Genomic DNA, 22,480 nt, shown 5'->3' on the forward strand with positions numbered 1-22,480 from the left:
CTTCTAGCAGAAATAACTACAACTTTACTCAAACGTTGGATGTGTTTGCAACTTTAGATGTGTGGACGCCTGTCAAACGTGGAATTCTGGAAAAAGAAATCCAAATCCCGTATAGTGAAGCAGGGAGTTCAGCAAGGTTGGGAACTGTTTAACCTTTACCTCTCCTGTATTCCGCCCCTTCCATACGGCATTGAGATCGTAACGCATGTTGACGATTGTAAGATCTTGGCGTCAGGTACCTACCCAGATGTCATTTGTGAAAGGTTGAACTCTTACCACCCTTTCCACGCGAGGAAAATGAAAATATTCGCCACTAAATCTATGGCCAATCTGTTCACCACATGGACGGCAGAGATGAGAACAGAGTTGAATGTCATGGTCGATGATAGCAGAACTCCGACCACAAACTACCCCAAGATTCTAGGGATGATATTCGACAGAATATTCATGCTATCCGTGACAAGCTGAGATGTAGGAACTGGGTCCTCAAGTCCCTAGCCGGCTGCACTTGGGGTGCAGATAAAAAACCTTGTTGACAACATACATATGTATGTATGTATAACGCGATATGTCTGTGGTAAACTATGCGGCGCCAGTTTGATCCGCAAGGTCCAACGTTACAAGAGATAACTCCAAGAAGAAGCCTATCAAGCAGGTTTAAATAGCATTCACACGGATGCAGTTGCAGATACCATAAACAGCTATCGCGTGAATGCGGTCTACAGAGAACATCCCCCATATATCGCAGCTGAGAAGCGTCAGCTGCCATGACAAACCAAAGTAGTTTTGACTCAAATACGCCGGGATGGGGCAACCGTTTGAATTCATGACATGGTGCAAAACATATGTAAATTTGTGGTTAAATTCTGGGTACATAAGCAGCCTCGCCTGATTTGCTTGCTTCTGATAAAAGAATAAAAAAGAAAAGGATAACCCAGTTCGAAATTTGCTCGGCATTCTTTATTCTTTTATTTTTATTATGTCAGAAATGAAGCAGGAAAGCAAGGCAGCTTATGTACCCAGGCCTTAAATTTCGAACTGGGTTGCCCTTTTCTTGTTTATTCTTTTATCAGAAGCAAGGCGGGCAGGCGAGGCAGCTTATGTACCCAGGGCCTTAAAGACCTGGGTACATAAGCAGCTTCGCCAGCTTGCCTTGCTTTCCTGCTTCATTTCTGACATAATTTCGAGCTGGGTTGCCCTTTTCTTTTTTATTCTTTTATCAGAAGAAAGCAAGGCAGCTTATGTACGCAGGCCTTAACACCCTTTTCTCGGAAAATGTTTTTTTGTATGTATCTATCTGAATTGACAGTAAAGAAATTAGCTCCTCAAGCAGAAAAGCAAGGCAATCAGGCAGAGCAGCTTATGTACGCAGGCCTTTAAGATGGGTACACATTAGCTGTGTTCCTTTACTTACCTGAGTTACCATTTTTATCATTTGTTACCATTTTTAACCTGCAAAGCGTTCCTTAACCCCGAAAAGTGGCAAAACTGGAAGCAATTTTTAAGAGAGTGAGAGTGGAGAGAGTGCGAAAATGGCTTTCTCTTCTACCACAGGCTACCAGCAAAATTTCTGCAGGTAAAAAATGGCAGAACTGATTTTTCTACTTCTGTTTGACGATTATTTCACAATGAAAAAGGAAATGGACGAAAAACAGAAGAAAAAATCGAAAGCTGACAAAACTAAATTAAAAAATGTGAAATAAGAGACGAAAATTGATTTTTTATGTTTCTTTTTGACATTGCTGCCAGATCTACCATTTTTCCGTTCCTTTACTTTTCTGGTAAAAATGTTCATGAGAGAGCAATTTTGACACTTTTCTCTTTTTCCACCCTTACCATTAAAAAAGTAAAGGAACAAAGCTATTGTCAGTTTTGAATGACAGCTTTGTTGTTGCTTGCTGGTGTGGCCGTTCATTTTTGTCATTCATCATGCAACCGCAAAATGTTTTGTTGTTGCTGGACGGTTTGACAGTTATCGATAATTGCGAAATATCAACATTCAAAACTGACAATATGCCTGTTCGATAACTCTGCAAGTAAAAAGTTTTTGCAAGTTCTTGCAAGACTTCTCAATTCTCTTTTACTGAACAAGTTTGTTATCGAACAGCATTTTGTAAAAGTTTGTGCAAATTAGTACAAACTTTTGGGTTATCGTACAGACCTAATGTGTACCCAGCTTTAACGTAGTCCCAATTTACATTAGGCGAGTTTACTTGCGGCAATTGTCAGTTTGTAGTTGAGAGAGGGGGCTGAGAAGCAAAGGGTTACCATATGCCTCACCTCTCTCTCCATCAAACTGACAATTGCCGCAAGTAAACTCGCCTAATGTAAATTGGGACGTAGTTATTTTTGTTTTACATAAAATAAAATGCCAGCTGATCGAACTTTAACTGCCAAAATAAGTTATTGCAGATTAAACTCTCATAAAAAACACAACAAATGTCGAAATTTTAAGTGTACAACATGATCCCGGTCCACACTAGAGTGATTTCATTGAAAAAATTTCATGAAATTATGCGTCTCTGGATCGACTTCCATAGTAGAGTAAAATCTTAAAATCGCTGCAGTGAGGAATTCGATTTAAGAACGCCTAACTCGTGAAATTTTTTAAGGAAATTCACGCTAGTGTGGACCGGGACATGAAGATTTTTAGTTTGTTTTTCGAGATGCATATACCTGTTTCTCTACAGTTTGAGTTTGACATTTCACTACCTCACAGCGAATTCAAATGACAAATATGAATTTTGACAGCTCATATCTAAATGAGCTGATTTTGGCGAAGGACCTGTAATATCAAAAATTACTTTAGTGTAGAACTCGATCTAAGAACGCCTACTTTCATTAAATTATTTCATTGAAATCGCTCTAGTAGTGTGGACCGGGACCATGGTCCAATTACAGGTCCTTCGCCATTATCAGCTGATTTAGATTTGAACTGTCAACATTCATATTTGTCATTTGAATTCGCTGTGAGGTAGTGAAATGTCAAACAACAAAGAATTTTAATGAAAATGTTCATAGTCTGGCACATGGCAGAACAACCAGGTAGTGGTATAACACCAGCTGATCAAATATGAAAAGTCAAATCCCTTCATAAAAAAAATATTTTTGTTGTAATTTCCCCAACAACATAAAGAAAGTTTTGACATAACATATTCAAAATTTTACGATGCCACTTCTTAATTGTGCCATGGTCTGGTATAAGTCTTAAGGCCTCGACACACAAGAAGCGTGGCATTCTTGCTTAAGTCATATCTGGTAAATGACTAAAGACCAAGTTCGACCTAATTCAATTGTGATTCTGAAATGTTTTTACTAAGTCGAACTTGGTCTTTAGTCTTTTATCAGATATGACTTCAGCATGATGAAATAATAAGGTGGCGTAAAACGACCAACTGATTGGTTTCAATTTTTTTGTTATTGTGAATAAATTGTATGAAAATGTAAACAAACATTTTGACACATTGAAGAATTTTTGGCTAAAACAGAGTTGTATTTGTGCTACTTACGTGACCTGTTAAATAGATCTTGGACTTCAGCAAGAATGCCATGCTTCTTATGTGTCGAGGCCTTTAGATACGTGGCCACGTATGTATATATGTATGCAACTACGATACGTCTCTAACTAACGCATGACTAAACAAAGTTGTATTTTTTGAATGTTTCTGTTCACTTCCTATTTACGAATTACTGTTCAATGGGATATAATACTCATTGAAATCAGCTGGTCACTAGTTTCCGTCTCCTTGTTTTCTTCAACGCTGGAGTTGGGATTGAAAGGTTGGTCTTTTGGAAAGCCGTCAAAATTCAATACAAAATATAAAAATTATATTTGCAATACAACCACTTGCATATAAGGCCACGTGCAGATGTAAGTTTCCAAAACAAAATTTGTGTAAATTTTAGTATTTTTACATGATGTTTAGTTATACCGCCCCAGTCTGAGTAAACAGTGCTGATTGGTTATTAAAATCTGATAAAATCGTATAAAACAAAAATTGCTATTTTCATTGAAGTGGAATTTAATAAATTAAACATTTTTTTATACATTCAGATCAATGAAAAAACATGGCGTCGCTTATGTCTGCATTGGGAACTGGAAAATGAATAACACGTGGTAAGTTCATTTTATATTGGATACATATTCACACACACCAACATGTGCTGGAGTTTGAAAAATGTTTTTGTTTTATCCATGGTTCAATTATTGGTAATGATTGTAACATGGTTTTATAAAAAACACGTCTTTAAAGTTTTTCCACTCCATATTTGTCAAATAAATGGCGCATTTGACCAAAAGGTGTTAAATATTTTTCAAACTACAGTCCATTTTTAATTATCTCTACATGATGAGTTATCCATTGGCTTTGCACCACTCAGAAGCTTCACCAAAGTATCTAATGTTGATATTTGCTAATCCTGACTATTCACAGAAAATTATGCGATGTGGTTATCTATGTAAAACATATAGTAATTTCATGTATTTCTTTATTTTTTAGAAACATCCTTTGTTGGGAGCCGAAAATTTTTCAAACATGAGTGAAATAACACAAAGTTTAAGGTAAGCACACTATCCATTAAATTTTCTTGTCATATATTGTTGTAACTGATGATATCAAATTGGCCTTGCACCATTCTGAAGCTTCACCAAAGCATTTATTATTGTTGATAAAGCTAATCCTGACAATTACAACATTGTATAATACTAAAGCACAAAATAAAAAAAATGTCAAATACACTAACTAATTTTCGGTTTTATTACAGATAGCCCACATCAACGCAGACACCATGAGATGTTCTATACTGATTCAATACGAGTGGAGTCTCATTCGGCTGCGGCTGGGAGTTGTAACATCTGTTTTTCTGTAGCAACAGTGAGGAAGCTGCAACATGGTGAACATGAAGTGCTAAACCCCCCGTCAATACCATGAGGTAGGTCTAAATAAATACATTTGAAGGTATTATCTGCCTTATTCTGAACGTAAATTCCCCGCGAGTTTTCCACTCTTTCCATTAAGTCGACGAGAGACAAAATCAAGGGGAACGGGTAGTCTACATTCAGAATGATGCTGTATTGTTTTTACATGATGACAACGTTTTTGTGTATCCGAATATATGGTGTCGACTATATCTCCTTCCTTAGATGTCTGACAATTAACTTACAATTAAACTGGTTAAATTTCTGCTTAAAGTTCATCAAACTAATATGATTCCATTTTTATTTTTTAGATCAAATAAGGTGGCCATACCACATCACACTGATTGAAGAATGGAAACGGACACGTGTTTCAAACCATTATTTTAAGGTAAGTGTTTTTCCCCTATAAACATTGGACGTTTTGTGGCTTTGAGATTAAATGATGACGACTTTTTTGTAACCGAACAATTTAATGTCGACTATTTCTCCTTCCTTAGATGTCTGACAATGCTTTTTATACAATTAATTGCATGTTTTTGTATGAAATTTTATTAATAATTGTCATTTTAATATTTTCAGATTCAACATCATCAAACGCCGGATTGCCTCAGTTCTGGAAATTAATGGATTTGAATAGAATTTGCCTTTGAATTAAAGAGAAAAACATGATAATAAAATTCTAATAAATGTCTACAAACATAAATACGACACTTTTTTAAGTTCTCGTTCTTGAAAAAGAGCAGTGTAGCATATTTACATTTTAGTTGGAAGTGCACTGTCATGGATATGATAATAAGGGGTCGATTATGAATAGCAACTCAACTGTACTTGCGTTGCCAGAAGAGAAAATCATGCAATTAAAATGAGCAAAAAGGCCGAAATTTTTATTAAAATCAATCAATGTCAGTGTTTTGAACCTTCAGCTATTAATTTAATTGTAAAAAAGTATAAATTTTAATGAGGAAATAGAAAATTCTATTACTAAATTTACTGTGGGCAACGCAACTGGAGTTGGGTTGCTATCGATAATGGACCCCTAAAATCCTCTTTAAGGGCGAAGCCTATAGCTCTGCGTGTGCGTTCAAAAATACAAAAACAAAATACATGTATTTCAAATTGAAAACAACAACAAATACATGTATTTTGTTTTTGTATTTTTGAACGCACACGCAGAGCTATAGGTTTCGCCTTAATAGAACGTTTAGACTTATGAAATCTACTCGATTTCAAATGTCAATTCCATAGCGTAGATTTTAAATTATGATTCATTTGACGTTTACACTATGAAATTGACATTTGAAATAGAGTGGTTTTATAAATCTAAACATACTATATCAAATTTAACAGGGTGTTTTTGTAAAAATGCTGGCCTGTCACACGAACCGTTCGTACTAAAACGTATACGTTCAAAATTTGGTTCTTGTAAAATTTTACGAACCATTCGTTTTTATCTGAAAGCTTTCGTCTATTTCGTAAAAGCTTTTATATTTCAGGGTCTCCATGATACTTATTTTGTGAATTTCGCATAGGCGTCTGCACGTAAAATGTGTTACTTGATGGCAACCCCGATAAACAGATGAAAAACAAAAAATAAGAAAAAAATGTAATCAAATTTGTCCAAAAATAATTGTGATAATATGAAGAAACGGATGTACATATACGCGTGTGCTTCTATGGAAATAAATAAAATTGCATTCCCATCCAGTTTTTGTGTGTTTTGTGCCATTTATTACTCAAATTATTTAATTTTCATTCAAAACGATGGGTCTTTTCCATTCATTTATTTTTGACGTATTCGTTCGTCTGATTTTGTTACGAAAACCAAAAAAATTACGAAAATAAAAAACTTTCATTTGTTTGTCACACGAATGCAAACGTCAACCGCTATGAAAACCAAATTGTGTCTTCGTTCATGAAATCGACGAACGAATGGACAAAAACTTTTTACAAAAACACGCTGTAAAACTTGGTTTAGACCATGGCAGAACTATCAGGCTGATCGAATATGAAAAGTCAAATCCCTTTATAAAAAAAATATTTTTGTTGTAATAAATGGTTTAGCTTTAAACCAGCTTTATGGTTTAGTCCTAAAGCTGAAAACACATTTCTGGTAGAAGAGCAAAAAGAAAAATTGTAACTTGGCAGCACTTTGTCTTTTATTCATCTACCAGAAATGACACAAAACTTTACTCAATCGTTGGATGTGTTTTCATCCCACATGTCAAATTATAATGGAATGGCAGAGCCTCTTTTCAATTCCGCCGGCGATCCCCCATATAATTTGAAAGCAAGCCACGAGCTGATTATAGTTATAGTCGTTCCAGTACTTTTTTAAACGTTAGATGTGTTTTCTGCTATAGTCCGTTGAGTGCCGCGTTTCAACAACCGCATGAAAACTCCAAGAACAAACTTACTCATTTTTCATGTGGTTCAAGGCATATTTATATTAATACTTAAGCCCTAAACACATTCAACGTTTGAGTAAAGTTTTGCGTCATTTCTAGTAGATGAATGAAATACAAAGTGCTGCCAAGTTTGAATTTTTCTTTATTTGTCGATCAGAAATAACACAAAACTTTTCTCAAACCTTGGATGTGCTTCCAGCTTTATACTTGCTCTGTTTCAGCACCTGAAAGAAGCTATTAATTTTTACGATAAAATTTTTTCTTTTTGTTATCGGAAAAAGCAGTAAAAATTAGTAGATTCTTGCAGTTCTGGAACAGGGCAATTATTTTCAATAACAACAATGTTGTTTTTTGTAAATTTGTTAGAAATCGAGTGGATTTCGTAAATGTAAACTTAGCATAAACGTTTACATTTACGAAATCCACTCGTCGGGTTGAAGCCTCGACACCTAAGAAGCATGGCATTCTTGCTTAAGTCATATATGGTAAATGAATAAAGATCAAATTCGACCTAATTCAAATGTGATTCTGAAATATTTTTATTAGGTCGAACTTGGTCTTTAGTAATTTACCAGATATGACTTAAGCAAGAATGCCATGCTTCTCGTGTGTCGAGGCCTTTAACCTTCCTAATGAGGATTTATTTGACGTTTACGTTGTGGAATTAACATTTGAAAACCAAACCCACTGGATTAATCCGGTTATATGCAAACGGGGTATAAAGTAGATTTCATGGTACAATTACTTAGGTAGATGCCTCAGCCCAGCTGATCGAATCTAAAACTTCAAAAAACTAGGAATTCGCTATGAAAAATCAAAACAAAAACCATATGATTCGGTAAGTAAGAGATAGCATATGTTCACTTCACAGTACAAACACAAGCGATAAAAAGAGACAACAAGAAACCATATGGCGAAAATTTTGACAGTTTACATTACAAAAAAAGTTGCTTTATTGTAGCAATTCGCCGATGTTTCTACCTAAGTAATTGTACCATGGTAGATTTGTACGTCTGAATTCGCTTACTTATACTACGTTTACATTTGCGAAATCCACTCGATTTCAACTGTCAATTCCTTTGCGCATACGTCAAAAGAAAACTTATCTGAAATCCATTGGATTTCATTTGACGTTTAACCAATGAAATTGACAGTTGAAATCGAGTGGATTTCTTAAATGTAAATCTAGCATTAAGCTTGGTTAATGCCATACACATATACGATTATTTAAACGTCGTTTACATTAGTGATTTTTGTCGGGTTAACCTTCTTTATGAGGATATATTTGACGTTTACGCAATTTGAAACCCAGTATATTTATTAAAACCAGTTAGGCCATGTTTATATTATAGCCTTTTGCAGGGTAACCCTTCTTAATGAGGATTTATTTGAAGTATACGCAAACGAGTTGACATTTGAAACCCAGTCGGTTTGTTAAATCCGGTTATATAAACGTACTATTACATATATGCTATTACATATATGCTAATAGACTGTCTGAATTTAAGCAGACATCTAAAATCCTCCGCAAATAAATAAGCAGCTTGACATTAGCCGTGCCCTTGTATTGTATTAATTATTACGAAAATTTGTCTTTTTACACAAAACTTCAGTAAAAGAGAACGAATTGAGAGAACAATTTTGCCAGTTGTTTGCTGAGAACTTGGAAGAAATTTTCCTAGCAACATTTAATAAATTCGAAGTCTGTCTGGTTATTTTCTCAACAAGAATTGTCCAGCAAGAACTTTCTTAAGGCCTGGGTACATAAGCTGCCTCGCCTGGTTGCCTTGCTTTCCTGCTTCATTTCTGGCATAACAAATACAAGAATAAAGAAGACCAAAATAATTTTCAACTAGGTTGTCCTTTTTTTATTCTTTTATCAGAAGCAAGGCAAGCAGGTGAGGCAGCTTATGTACCCGGGCCTTTAGAGAGTGAGGAGTTTTTATTCTCTTTTGCAAGAAAACTGTAATTTCATGTAAATGAATAAAGGCCAGGTACTACCTAATTCAAATGCGATTTTGGATTTCTTTATTCTTTTACACAAATTCAGGCTTCGATAATCATGAATTTCTCATTGTGTTCTCACCTTAAAAGATAAACCGACATCTTTCCAGCAAAAATCCGCAAGCAATCAGCTGACTTGCCAAAACAGAACAATTTGTCTGCCATTAAAGAAACAAGCAAACAAAGCAACATAAACATAAAAAAGGAAAAGATCCAACATGGAATGTTCCACTTTGCCATGTTGTATTCCAAGAAAAACGATACAATTAGGCATGCTATTTGCCCAATAAAATTGTTTTCAATTTACACAAACATAAATCACCGAATAAATCAAAAATAGATGATAGATTGTTTTCAGGAAGATGAGGTGCAAGTGCTTGCTAGAAGAAATTTGTCCAGCAAAATGTGCATCTCGAATCGCTATCATTTGCTGGACTTTTGTGTTAACAGACTACTTCCAGCATCAATTTGTACAAATTGTTACAAATTTTTAGGTTAACCAGACAGACCTTCGATCAGCTGAATATTTTCTCTGCTTTGGATTGTGGTCGACACCATCTCTTTCATGAGACATAGTACTTCAAATCTTTAAAATGTTTAATTCATTTTTTTTAGTTTAATGAAATGTCTTTATTGATGTATTTATTTAATAAAATGAAACTATAGTCAAATATGTATGTACAATAGTCGATATTGTCTAAAATTAATTAGCTATAATTCTATTTCTTCTTAATTTTCTTAATACGATATCGATAAACCTTTTGAGATACATTTTCTTGTTGATATTAAATTTTGAAATAAAATATAATAATAAATAAAACTTAAATAAAATTAAATATAAATTCTGCTGAGGAAATGCTTTTTAAACTATTGAAATCTGTAATAGAGATAAATACAATATTAATAATGTTAGTAATATAATAATTATATATTTTTTATGATTGTACCTGCTTGTATAAGTCACGATACGGTAAAAAGCCCTCATGTGCACATTTGATGTTTTATATTGCAGTCTGAAGTATCTATAAGAGAATTTTTAGTATCAGAAATAAAAATATCATGTAATTTATATATTTTGATTTATTTGGGGTAAAATGTATGAAAACATCTGTCAATCAAATCAAGATAATGATGGCACACTTACCTTATATTGAGAGCTTTTTCAATTACGAGTGGACCATTACTTTTCGATTTTATAGCTTCTAGTCTCCAAATGTCCTCCGTTTATGGGCTACGTTGTTCCGGTATTTGTTTTTAAAAGTTAGTATAAAATTGCACAGTAATTGGGACATTTAAGAAAATTATTTAACAAAGAACGTTTTTAAAAGCAGGGATATCAGCAGGAATTCAACAGAAATATTAAAAAATAATAGAATACAAAACTTATTTAAATTAAATCGATATTTATTTTAATTTTAATAAATTCTATATATAAATATTTATGTGGGTGTGTGTATACATAGAATTTATTGAGAAACATCAATATAAATAAATATCAAGTTAATTTTTTCATGTTGACAACAACAAAAACAAAATGCAACACTTAGACCAAAATTGAGGTTATGTTTTACTTTTCATTTTCCGTTTTTATGTATCATTTTTTTATACAATATCAACTTATTCAAATTACAAAAATCTTTGGTTTTATTTAGTGGTATTTCTTATAGTCTACACAAAAATAAATATTATAAAATGAAAATTGAACAAACTCAAAAAAGGTAAAAAAGCTAAGCATAATGGTTAGGGACATTTCTAATGGTAATTAAACTGTAGAAAGAAAAAGGAAACAAAATTATATATTTAATATCATATAAGAAATTGTGTATTATTGGATGCATACCTCTCGCATCATTTCTCTATTGGCTCTTCGTAATTCTTGTTCAAAAAACTCATCATCGTCGGCTTCATATGATTGTGGACCACCACCGCCGCCAGACTTTGGTTTTATTTCTATGTTGAAAGTAAATTGGAAAAACATTATTTTATATGAAATATAAAAAAAAATATTTTTTGTACGGCTAAATGATGAAAAATGATTTTATTCCTAATCTATACTGTGCAACACTCGAAAGTCTATTAAAAGATCACACAGGATAAAGCCGAAAATACGTCCAACGCTTGAGTAAAGTTTTGCTTCAAGATAAAAGCCAAAGTGCTGCCAAGTTTAAATGCTTCTTTTACCAGAAATTACGCACTCCATGATGAAATTAAATTAACGCCAGCATTGTGATTTCAATCTGTCAAATTTTTTGTGAAGCTGAAAACACATCCAACGTTTGAGTAAAGTTTTATGTCATTTCTGGTAGATGAAAAACAGACAAAGTGCTGCCAAGTTTTAATTATTCTTTATTCTTCTACCAGAAATGACACAAAACTTTACTCAAACGTTGGATATGTTTTCAGCTTTGTGAATACATTGTATGTGAAAGTAAACAAACATTTTGGCATTTTGAAGAATTTTCGGCCAAAATAGAGTTGTTGTTGTGCTACTGCTATGGTCAAAGGTCTGTACGATAACCCAAAAGTTTTTACAAATTCGTACAAACTTTTACAAAATGCTATTCGAAAACAAACTTGTAAAGTAAAAGAGACCGAATTTAGAGAGAATTGTGAGAGAATTTTGGAGAGTTTTGTGACTGAGAACTTACAAGTTTTTGCAAGCAAAATGTTCCTTGTAAGAATTTGCAAGTTTGATCAGATGATTTAAAGTCGAATATTTTGTGCCGGACTTTGCAATTCTTGACAAAAACATAAACAAACATTTGGTTATTAAAATAATTGCAAGATAAAAAAGAGAAGAGATGACTAAATAAATTGTGGAAAACTACTTATTTTGTAAAATAAAATAAGAGCGGCGCATACATGGAGTAGGAGGAACAATAAGTGGACGGCCACCTCTTAACCCAGATAAAGCCACTGGTCGTGGTTGCAAAAATTTACGTAAATCTCTGTTTTTTTTCGAATATTTTTGTGGGTTTTTTTTGCATTTTGTTATAGTTTTGTCTGTTGTCTGTCATTTCACGCTTATAAAGCTTCATTTGACCATTTGATGCATTTCCATGGAATTGGCCTAAAAACCAAGATATTCAAAAACATCGACTTTTTTGTAATTTTCGACTTTTGATGAAAAAATTAAATACGAGATAAAAATTCAATCTTAAACGTTATGCCAAGTTTACACTTGCGCTCCAAAATCCACTGGATTTTACGAAATCCTGAAATACACCCCGGTGTTTATACTTATTTTTTTGTTGATTTCAAACATATCACAATTATCAAGGTAGATGCATATGCGCAGCTGATCGAACATGAATTTTCAAAACAAGTTGTTGTATATTTAATTAGTCATCAAAAATATACGACAATATAGAACTTTACAACTTTATTTCGAAAATTACCGTAAAATTAGCTATATATCGTATTAATTGTGTATAGTACTATCAAATAAAAAAATATTTTATCGTTGAGACATCATAATAATAAATTTTGATAGATAACATTTGTGCTCAGAACCTGCAAAATATTATTACTTGAAGTAGTTTGCCCGTTCAGTGCTAAAAATGATTTCCCGTACTCCGAAATCTAGCAAGACTTGCACTTCTCTTTAAACAATAGCAGCGCCGAATAACACTCTCTTCTCCTATTTTCTGCCGTACAATTTTGGCCTGTCTGTCTAGGGTATTAGAAACTAGCAGCATGTTCGTTGGCATCTAACTACGATAGCTGATACGTTGATTTTGACATTTCTGCTGGAGTTTTTGCAATTTCCGTAATTTTTCCGTTCCCGTCTTTTTTAAGAAATTTGTATGGGGAAGCAATTTATGAAAATTCGCTCTTTTTTCTAACATAACCACTAACAAGTACGGGAACACAATGAAAAACAGCATTTTAACAAAGTAATTTCATATTTTTTCACATTGCTTACAAATTTTGATAATACAATTTTTTGTTGCAGCAACTGACCATCTACCTTGTTTATTGTGATACGTGAAAAGTGTTGCAACTTTTGGTACTTTTTCAGGCAAAAGCAGGGTTGTATATCATGTGTACTGTGATTTCGATGTTGATTTCGCTGAAATCACGAAATGAGATGATTTCATTTTTGTATGCGAAATCATGATAATTTTTGCTTGATTTCGCGCGAAATCACGAAACGCCTTCGAAATCACGAAAATACGCCGAATGTAAACCAAACATTAGAATCATATAAAGTCAGGGATTTGTTAGGAATATAGTAACATTATTTTCTCAATCAAAAACCAAGGGATTGGCATATAAGGATACACCTATATTACCCTCCAAAGTTTTTGGCACTTTTAAAAGAAAGCCCGATTACAGGAAAACTATACGTTTTAGAGAAAAAAGTTATTTATTAAAAAATGTTTAATATATAATTAATTTCCATAAACATTTTTAAGTTTTCTCACAAAAAAAAAATTCTCGGCGCTAAGTGGGTTTATTTATGATATGGAAAGAGAATTATTAGGTATGTACGATAACCCAAAAATTTGTACAAATTTGCACGAACTTTTACAAAATGCTGTTCGATAGCAAACTGGTTCAGTAAAAGAGAATTGAGAAGTCTTGCAAGAGCTTGCAAAAACTTTTTACTTGCAAAGTTATCGAACAGGCATATTTTTGTAGTAATGTATAATCAAATAATTTTCGATTGTTTAATTAAATCTTATTGGCCATTTAGATATGAGTTCATTAGCCGGATTTAGCACATTATCAGGTTTTATTTGCTAAATCCGGCCATAATCTACCAGATTTCCCATACGGAATTAAATCCTCGTATTAAGTGGATTTGTTTTAAGTCCAGCTTCAAATCCTCGTATAAAACTCTGTTTTTTGCAACATGTTGCTAGTTCTAAAGCCACACGCTGAAACTTTCATACGAAACTTTCCCATTATTTTGGCGTTCATAGGTCGAGTTCCCCAATACAGTAATTTCATAAAATTACTTTAGTATGGAACTCGATCTATAAACGCCAAAATAAAGGGTATAGCTGTGTTCCTTTACTTACCTGAGGTTACCATTTTAACCATTTTTACCTGCAAAGCGTTCCTTAACCCCGAAAAGTGGCAAAACTGGAAGCAATTTTTAAGAGAGTGAGAGGGGATAGAGAGCGAAAATGGCTTTCTCTTCTACCACAGGCTACCAGCAAAATTTCTGCAGGTAGAAAATGGCAGAACTGATATTTCGACTTTTGTTTGACGTTTATTTCACAAAATGGACGAAAAACCGAAGAAAAAGTCGAACACTGACAACACTAAATTAAAATCTGTGAAATAAAAGACGAAAATTGATTTTTTATGCTTTTTTCTGACATTGCTGCCGGATCTACCATTTTTCCGTTCCTTTACTTTTCTGGTAAAAATGTTGATGAGAGAGCAATTTTGAACAATTTTGACACTTTTCTCTTTTACCACTCTTACCATTAAAAAAGTAAAGGAACAAAGCTAATGTTTCGTATGACAGTTTCAGCGTGTGGCTTTATAGTAGAAAATACAAAAAGTTGCAAGCTGGCACAAGAAACAAGGTAGATGCATCGGTGAATTGCTACAACAAAAATAATTTAAAATGTCAAAATTTGTAAACAACACGAAAAAAATAAATTTGCTTTGATATAAGAGTAAGAGTGGTAAAAGAGAAAAGTGTCAAAATTGCTCTCTCATGAACATTTTTACCAGAAAAGTAAAGGAACGGAAAAATGGTAGATCTGGCAGCAATGTCAAAAAGAAACATAACAAATCAATTTTCGTCTTTTATTTCACAGTTTTTAATTTAGAGTTCGACTTTTTCTTCTGTTTTTCGTCCATTTTCTTCTTCATTGTGAAATAATCGTCAAACAAAAGTCGAAAAATCAGTTCTGCCATTTTTAAATTTTGCTGGTAGCCTGTGGTAGAAGAGAAAACCATTTTCGCTCTCTCTCTCTCTTAAAAATTGCTTCCAGTTTTGCCACTTTTCGGGGTTAAGGAACGCTTTACAGGTTAAAAATGGTAACAAATGGTAAAAATGGTAACCTCAGGTAGGTAAAGGAACACAGCTAATGACATCAATGTAGTTGAACGAATCGAGATACAACGATTGCGATGGCTAGGCCATGTTATAAGAATGAGTGATGATGAACCCGCTAAAAAGGCGTATAAATACGGGCCGCATGGAGGTTCTCGCAGATCTGGAAGGCCAAAGCTTCGTTGGAGTGAACAAGTGAAACGAGATATGGGAAAATACAGCAGCAAACAGAGAGGATCGGAGATTTTTTCTTAGTTCGGCTTAGCTGTAAAGGGCCAGCTAAGTAAGTAAACGACACAATAATTCATTATTTGCTCATTAGTAGCATAATGTGCTAATATTTTCAATATTAAACAATAAATTTGTAATTAGCCGTATGTTGTTTGACACGAATGCAATTTACAACAACTTCTTTTGACGTTTCAAATTCGATCAGATGGGCTGACGCATCTACCTTGGTAATTGCGCTATGAACAAAAATCAGCTGACTGCCAATTAAATCCTCCAAACGTATATCTAAATGCAATGAGATTTGTACTGGATTTATTAAATCCAGTTGAGGATTTATGGCTAGTCTAAATAATAGCTCATTTAGATTAGCCATAAATCCTCGACTGGATTTAATAAATCCAGTACAAATCTCATTGCATTTAGATATACATTTTGAAGGATTTAAATGGCAGTCAGCTGATTTTTGTTCATAGCACAATTACCAAGGTAGATGCATCAGCCCATCTGAACGAATTTGAAACGTCAAACGAATTTTTTTTAAAATTGAATTCGTCTCAAAAAACATACGTCAAATTACAAATTTATTCTTTTATACTGAAAATGATAGCACATTATGCTTCTAATGCTAACTAAAGAGCAAATAAAGAGTTATTTTATCGCAGTTTGCCCATCTAAAATAAATAAACGAATTATTTTATCGTTTAGACATCATAAATATTAGTCTTGGTTGATTAAAATCAACTTTGTATATCAAAACAAATTTTATTTTTGTGCCTTGTTTACAAATTTTTACATTTTAAATTATTTTTAGTGTAGCAATTCACCGATGCATCTACCTTGTTTCTTGTGTCAGCTTGCAACCTTTTATATTTGGTCTGTTCCTTTACTTTTAAAAATGGTAACAGTGGCAAAAAATGGTAAAAGTGGTGAACTGCTATCATATAAATTGTATGCTTTTGAAAGTAAGGGAACACTTTACAGGTTAAAAATGGTAAGAAATGGTAACCTCAGGCACGTAAAGGAACACGACTATTTTCTAACAACATGTTGCAAAAAACAGAGTTGTATACGAGGATTTATGCCAGATTTAAAACAAATCCGCTCAATACGAGGATTTATTTTTGTATGGGAAATCTGGTAGATTTTGGCTGGATTTAGCAAATAAAACCTGATAATGGGCTAAATCCGGCTAATGGTGTCATATCTAAATGGCATATAAGCTATTATCAGCCAAACTTCTTGTTTTTCAAATCAGCTGACTTCTTGCAAGTTTTTGCAAATTGTTGTTCGATAATATTCTGCAAATTTTTAGCTTCAAGAGAGTAAAATTAGTGATGAGAAGTTACTGAAAACTTGCTGAGTACTTGCAAGTACTTTTTACTTGCCAAGTTATCGTACAGACCTCATGCCGAAAAAGAATAAAAATTGGCTTATATAACAAAAAAGTTTGTACAAACTTTTACAAAACGCTGTTCGATAACAAATTTGTTCAGTAACCGAGAAATGAAAAGTAGTTGCAAGTTCTTGCAAGTACTTTGTACTTGCGAAGTTATCGAATAGACCTAGTATTGACAATTTTCGCCATCGACAACAAGCTTCGTGTGAGATTTAAAGATACAAATTCGGAACAGGTTACGGTAATACCGAAGTCATCTGTAGCAAAATTCTTGGTCTGTTGCAGAACCTGTAAAGTGCAGTACACATTGTCAGTTTTGAATGACGATTTTTTGCAATTATCGATAACTGTCCAACCGTCCAGCAACCACAAAATATTTTGTGGTTGCATGATGAATGACAAAAATGAACGGCCACACTAGCCAGCAACAACAAAGCTGTCATTCAAAACTGACAATGTGTACCCAGCTTAAGAAGCTACTGCTTTTTACTACGATAACATTTTTTCCTTTATGTTATCGGAAAAAAGTAGTAAAAATTAGTAGATTTTTGCAGGTCTGGAACAGACCATCTCTAATAGCTGGTTTACATTTAGGAGTTCCACTCACTTTCACCTGTCATTCCAGTTTTTGTTTGACGTATACGCAAAGGAATTGACAGTTGAAATCCACTCGATTTCGTAAATGTAAACGTACTATAACTAATTTTTTGAGAGAAAAGTTTTAATGAATGTTGGCAGCAATCTTTATATAGGTAGGACTTAACGGCTACTACATTTCGCTATCTTACCAAAAAATAATCGGTAATTGCAGAAATTATAGCAATTTAATTTCACTAATTTTTTGTCAGTAACTCAAAAATGAGTTGCAGAATTCCACTAGACTTGTTACTTAAGCCGAAAACACAACAATGGATGTATTTTTGGCTTAAATATTTTGCTTCATTTCTGATAAAATAATAAAGAAAATTTTGAACTATGTTGCCCTTGATCTTTTATTCTTTTATCAGAAATGACGCAAAACTTTACTCAAACGTGTATTGTGTTTTCGGCTTAAAGGTTTGAGTAGTTTTGCATCATTTCTGATAAAGCAAGAAATACACATCCAACATTTGAGTCAAGTTTTGTGTCATTTCTGATCAAAGAATAAAGAAAAATTCGGTCTTCATTGCCCTTGACATGTTCACTCTTTTACCAGAAATGACGCATAACTTTAGTCAAACGTTGACTGTGTTTTAGACTTGAAAATAACTGAAAGTCAATGGAATTATTTGAAAAAAAAATCTGTGATCGGTCCAAAATTATCCTATCTTAATCTGGATCTTATAATTAATAATATATAATAGAAATAAAACTTACACTATTCAACTTAAAAAACTAATCATAATTTGTATGTGTGTGTGTGGGTGGGAGACCGTGAGTGAGTATGACTTTATCTACTGGATTCAACACCAATTGAAGGAGATGTTGGTTAAAATGAGTGACATTTGAACAATGTTTTTTGTTTTGTAATTCGTGGCGATCTTTTTGGAAGATGCTAGTAGTACAAGAATAACATATAAATATAGATAGATTTATTAGTAATTACGTGTCCATGTAGGATCATCTGGATCTTCATCACTTTCATATTCTTTTGCTGGCAATTTGCCATATTTCGCCTCCAAACGATTCATTAATTCCGTATCATCGATATCGGATATTTCTTGTTCCTCATCATCTAGTTCTTCGTCATCATCCTCGTCAATTAAATCGTCATCATCTAATTCTTCGGAATCATCATCTTGTCCTTCTTCATCGTCATAAATATCATCTTCATCATAATCGATATCTTCGTCTTCGGGGCGATAATCCATGTCATGGGTAACCTCTTTGGTTTTTGTAGTTTGTTTCGGATCATAGTCGATATCTTCGTTTTCGGGACGATAATCCATATCATGGGTTACCTCTTTAGTTGTTGTGGTAGGTTTGGTTTCCTCAATTTTCTCTTCTTTTTGAGAAGAAAATTTCTCTTCAGTTTTTGGCGGAGAATATTTTGCTTCTTCAACTTTAGGAGGTGAGTATTTATTTGCATCAAATTTAAGAGGTGAATACTTCTTTTCTTCAAATTTGGGCGGTGAATACTTCTCAATTTCCTGTTTCGTTGTGGAATATGCCATTGTTTCAGGCATAAAAGATACCGATTTTTCTTCCTTGTATTTTAGCAAAGGAGTAACTCCCACATTTGTCTGTTGTGTCTGAGAAGGAGTAACTCCCACATTTGTCTGAGTAAATGTGTTATTGTTTTTCTCAACGAACTCCCTCCTGACAGGCTGCGAAGGTTGTGTGTTATTAGTGGTAGTGGTAGACGAGTTATTAGAAGTTGTCGTATTAAGGGGTGTCTGATATGGTGATCGATACGAATATGTCTCAGGTTCTAATTTGGTATGTGTCATACTACTATTATTATGTTCCTCTTCCACTTCTTCATCTTTATGGTAATCTTTCGGCCTATACATGGCATTGAGTTCTTCAAAAGTTTCCGGCTTGTAAACATTCTCACCAGAATCCACTTCATCTTCTTCTCCAAGTTGTTCTTCTTCGATGTCGTCGATATATTCGATTTCTTCTTCAATCTCAATTTCCTCTTCGGAGAATTCTTGAAGAAGAGGAAGAACGTAGATTTTAATTTTCTCTTAAATTTGTTTCCATTGTTTGCAAAGAGAAATACTTAAACCTGATTTTAGATGGATTTTTTTTTTGAAGAAACTCGATGGATTTTTCATGCTTTCTTCGCTTCATTTCTGATAACAGAAGACAAATTCATTTATTCTTTTACTAGAGAAAAGCTAAGAAAGCAAGCAACGAGCTGATAGAGTTTGGGCCTTAGGAATATACGTGATTTAAGTTATAAATTCTATAGAATATCTGCCAACTAAATGACTATTTGCCCCGAATACTTGTTTTGGGTGTAAAGCTTGGTTTACATTTACGAAATCCACTCGATTTCAACTGTCAAATCCATAGGTTAAACGTCAAATGAAATCCAGATGAGATTTCATTTGACGTTTGAGCTATGGAATTGACAGTTGAAATCGAGTGGATTTCGTAAATGTAAACATAGCATAAGTGTAGATGAACTTAAAGCTTGGTTTAGATTATACACTTATACGATGATTAAAGCTAAAACACATCCAACGTCTGAGTAAAGTTTTGTGTCATTTGTGGTATATGAATAAGAGACAAAGTGTTGCCAAGTATAAATTTTTCTTTAGTCTTCTACCAGAAAATACATAAAACTTTAATCAAACTCAAACAATGTGTTAGAGAATCGCACTACTGTTTAGAATCTTTTTACATAACAAATTTGGGCGAGCAAACGTTTTTGCCGACCGACGATGCGTTGAGTGTTGCGGTACAACAAACACATAAAAACTTCAAGAACAAACTTGGCGCCACTTACACATTTTTCATGTGGTTGTTGTTTTGAACGCACAACGCGCCACACAACGGACCGTATGTATTTGGCCCATTAGGGCATATGGTCCGTTGTGAGTGGCGTCATGCGTCAAAAACAACATGAAAAATGTGTAAGTGATGCCAAATTTGTCCTTGAAGCTTTGAGAGTTGCGTTACAACAACCAAATTACAACTTTAAAAACAAACTTGGCACCACTTACACATTTTTTATGTGCTTATTGTTTTTAAAACGTGACGCGACGTACTACGGACCGTATGTTCAAGGCCCTTTAAATGTCAAATATATTAAACCGAAATAGAATAAACGCTCGTTTCCTCGTGGGCATTTATAGCAAATCAGGTTCATGTCTTTTTCTCTTTGCAAACAAATTGTTATTCGAATATAATTAACCATGTTCTGGTAAAAGTTCATCCATATCGTTGATATCGTCAGGTATTTCTTCCTCGGGTGTGGCTATGGTAAGACGACGTTTCAATAGAACTTCGGTAGTGGCTGGATTTTCATCATCTTTAATCCGGATCGGTTTTTAAAACAGGTGTAAATATTATGATTATTAAATTTAAAGGATCTTTTGATAAAAAACAATAACAACAAAAGATAACATTTATAATTACACAATGGCAGCATACATACATACACAATGGCTTTTAGCGGTATAATGGTGCGAGCATAAAATATTAAATAATTCAAAAACTGTGGAAAAAATAACATTTTCATTTTACTATATTACTATTTTTATGATATGTACATAAAATAAAAATTATAAAGAAAAAAAAAACTAAAAACATATTATGTATGTTCCAGAACCTGCGAGAATCTACAAAATTTTACTATAATAACAATTCTGCCTTTATGATATCGAAAATATGGTTATTATTCTTGCAGTTCTGGAACAGACAAATTATTAGTTTTGTAAGAAAGTGCAAAATTTTGAAATAGAAGACATATTAAAAACATCTTGTTAAATCTTTATAAAATTAGTCCTAGTTTTAATATAGATTGTATATTAATCCACAACATTTACATGCGGACACATAGAATGGCAAAAGAATAGGTGTTATGTGATCTAAGACACGCTTATGGGTTAAATAACCAGTTTTTTTAAATTTTGTTTTTAAGAAAAATGTTAGATATTAAGCTTTAAGCGCATGGCCTTCATCACATGTTGACCATGTACGTTTGTGTGTAAATTGCAAAGGTTATAACGAACATTGATCTCAACAAACATTTGAAATGAACTTCAAAAAACTCACTTGTAACTGGTGTTTTCTTAAGCAAGACTAGACGGGCAACTAAGGCTAGGGCCAGACCAATGCCAATTTTTAATGTCACTGTAAAAATATTTGTTGAAATAGGTGAGTTGAGTTCATAACTGTGTTTTGTATTTTTTTGTTCTATTTATAAAGTTTTGCACTTTCTTGTCTAATCTACACTCTAATTCTTATAGTAAAAATGTATAACTTAGAACATAAGTAAACTCTAGTCTTATTCTAAAACAATGACAAGATTTTTTAATTTATAAAAAGTACCCACATTATTTCAATAAAATATACGTTAAAACTAAGCTGGCTGAGGGATAAAGCTGAAAACTCATCAAAATATTGAGTAATTTTTTGTGTCATTTCTGCTGTGGAATTCTGTACCTCATTTTTGGAGTTACCGACAAAAAACGGTAAAATTAAAATGATTATAATTTCGGTAGTTAACGAATTTTTTTCGGTAAGTTAACAACCAAAATAAAGCAGTCGCTAACTCTTATGTTACACGCTGAAACTTTCATACGAAACTCTCCCATTATTTTGGCGTTCATAGATCGAGTTCCATACACAAGTAATTGTATGAAATGACTGTAATGGGGAACTCGACCTAAGAACGACAAAATAATGGGAAAGTTTCGTATGAAAGTTTCAGCGTGTAACATAAGAGTAAGTTCTACCGATATGAACAGTGTGGAAACTTTTATTAATAATTCTGCGTTTTAATTTTACTCATTTTTGTCGGTAACTCGAAAAATTAGTTGCAAAATTCCACTACTGGTAGAAAAAAGAAAAAT

The 22,480-nt window shown here is 33.4% G+C and overlaps 1 protein-coding gene and 1 long non-coding RNA gene across 19 annotated transcripts in view; one reads left to right on the forward strand and one right to left on the reverse strand.

Annotated features, from left to right (window-relative positions):
* Positions 1 to 3,735: 3,735 nt before the first annotated feature.
* On the forward strand, positions 3,736 to 5,623 carry LOC141406228 (uncharacterized). Its single transcript, XR_012413343.1, has 6 exons — positions 3,736 to 3,871; positions 4,055 to 4,117; positions 4,500 to 4,561; positions 4,765 to 4,932; positions 5,230 to 5,306; positions 5,498 to 5,623. It is a non-coding gene; the product is annotated as an uncharacterized lncRNA (long non-coding RNA).
* A 5,247-nt stretch (positions 5,624 to 10,870) lies between these two features.
* The window catches only part of Asph (Aspartyl beta-hydroxylase), a 33,389-nt gene continuing 21,779 nt past the window's right edge, over positions 10,871 to 22,480 (reverse strand). For 8 of the 18 annotated variants that reach the window (XM_073992418.1, XM_073992417.1, XM_073992426.1 and 5 more), the window contains 6 exons: positions 21,681 to 21,758; positions 21,061 to 21,120; positions 20,818 to 20,934; positions 18,559 to 19,605; positions 11,168 to 11,277; positions 10,871 to 11,094 (listed from right to left, as the gene is read on the reverse strand). In XM_073992418.1, coding sequence (XP_073848519.1) covers positions 11,080 to 11,094; positions 11,168 to 11,277; positions 18,559 to 19,605; positions 20,818 to 20,934; positions 21,061 to 21,120; positions 21,681 to 21,758 — 1,427 coding nt within the window. In that variant the 3' untranslated portion in view covers positions 10,871 to 11,079. Of the gene's footprint in view, positions 11,095 to 11,167; positions 11,278 to 18,547; positions 19,606 to 20,817; positions 20,935 to 21,060; positions 21,121 to 21,680; positions 21,759 to 22,480 lie in introns of those variants that run through there. The other 10 variants (XM_073992422.1, XM_073992421.1, XM_073992431.1 and 7 more) reach the window with 3 other exon arrangements.

The sequence above is a fragment of the Musca autumnalis genome, unplaced genomic scaffold, assembly GCF_047663935.1.
Source record: "Musca autumnalis isolate F117 unplaced genomic scaffold, ASM4766393v1 scaffold_5, whole genome shotgun sequence".
NCBI lineage: Eukaryota > Metazoa > Arthropoda > Insecta > Diptera > Muscidae > Musca > Musca autumnalis.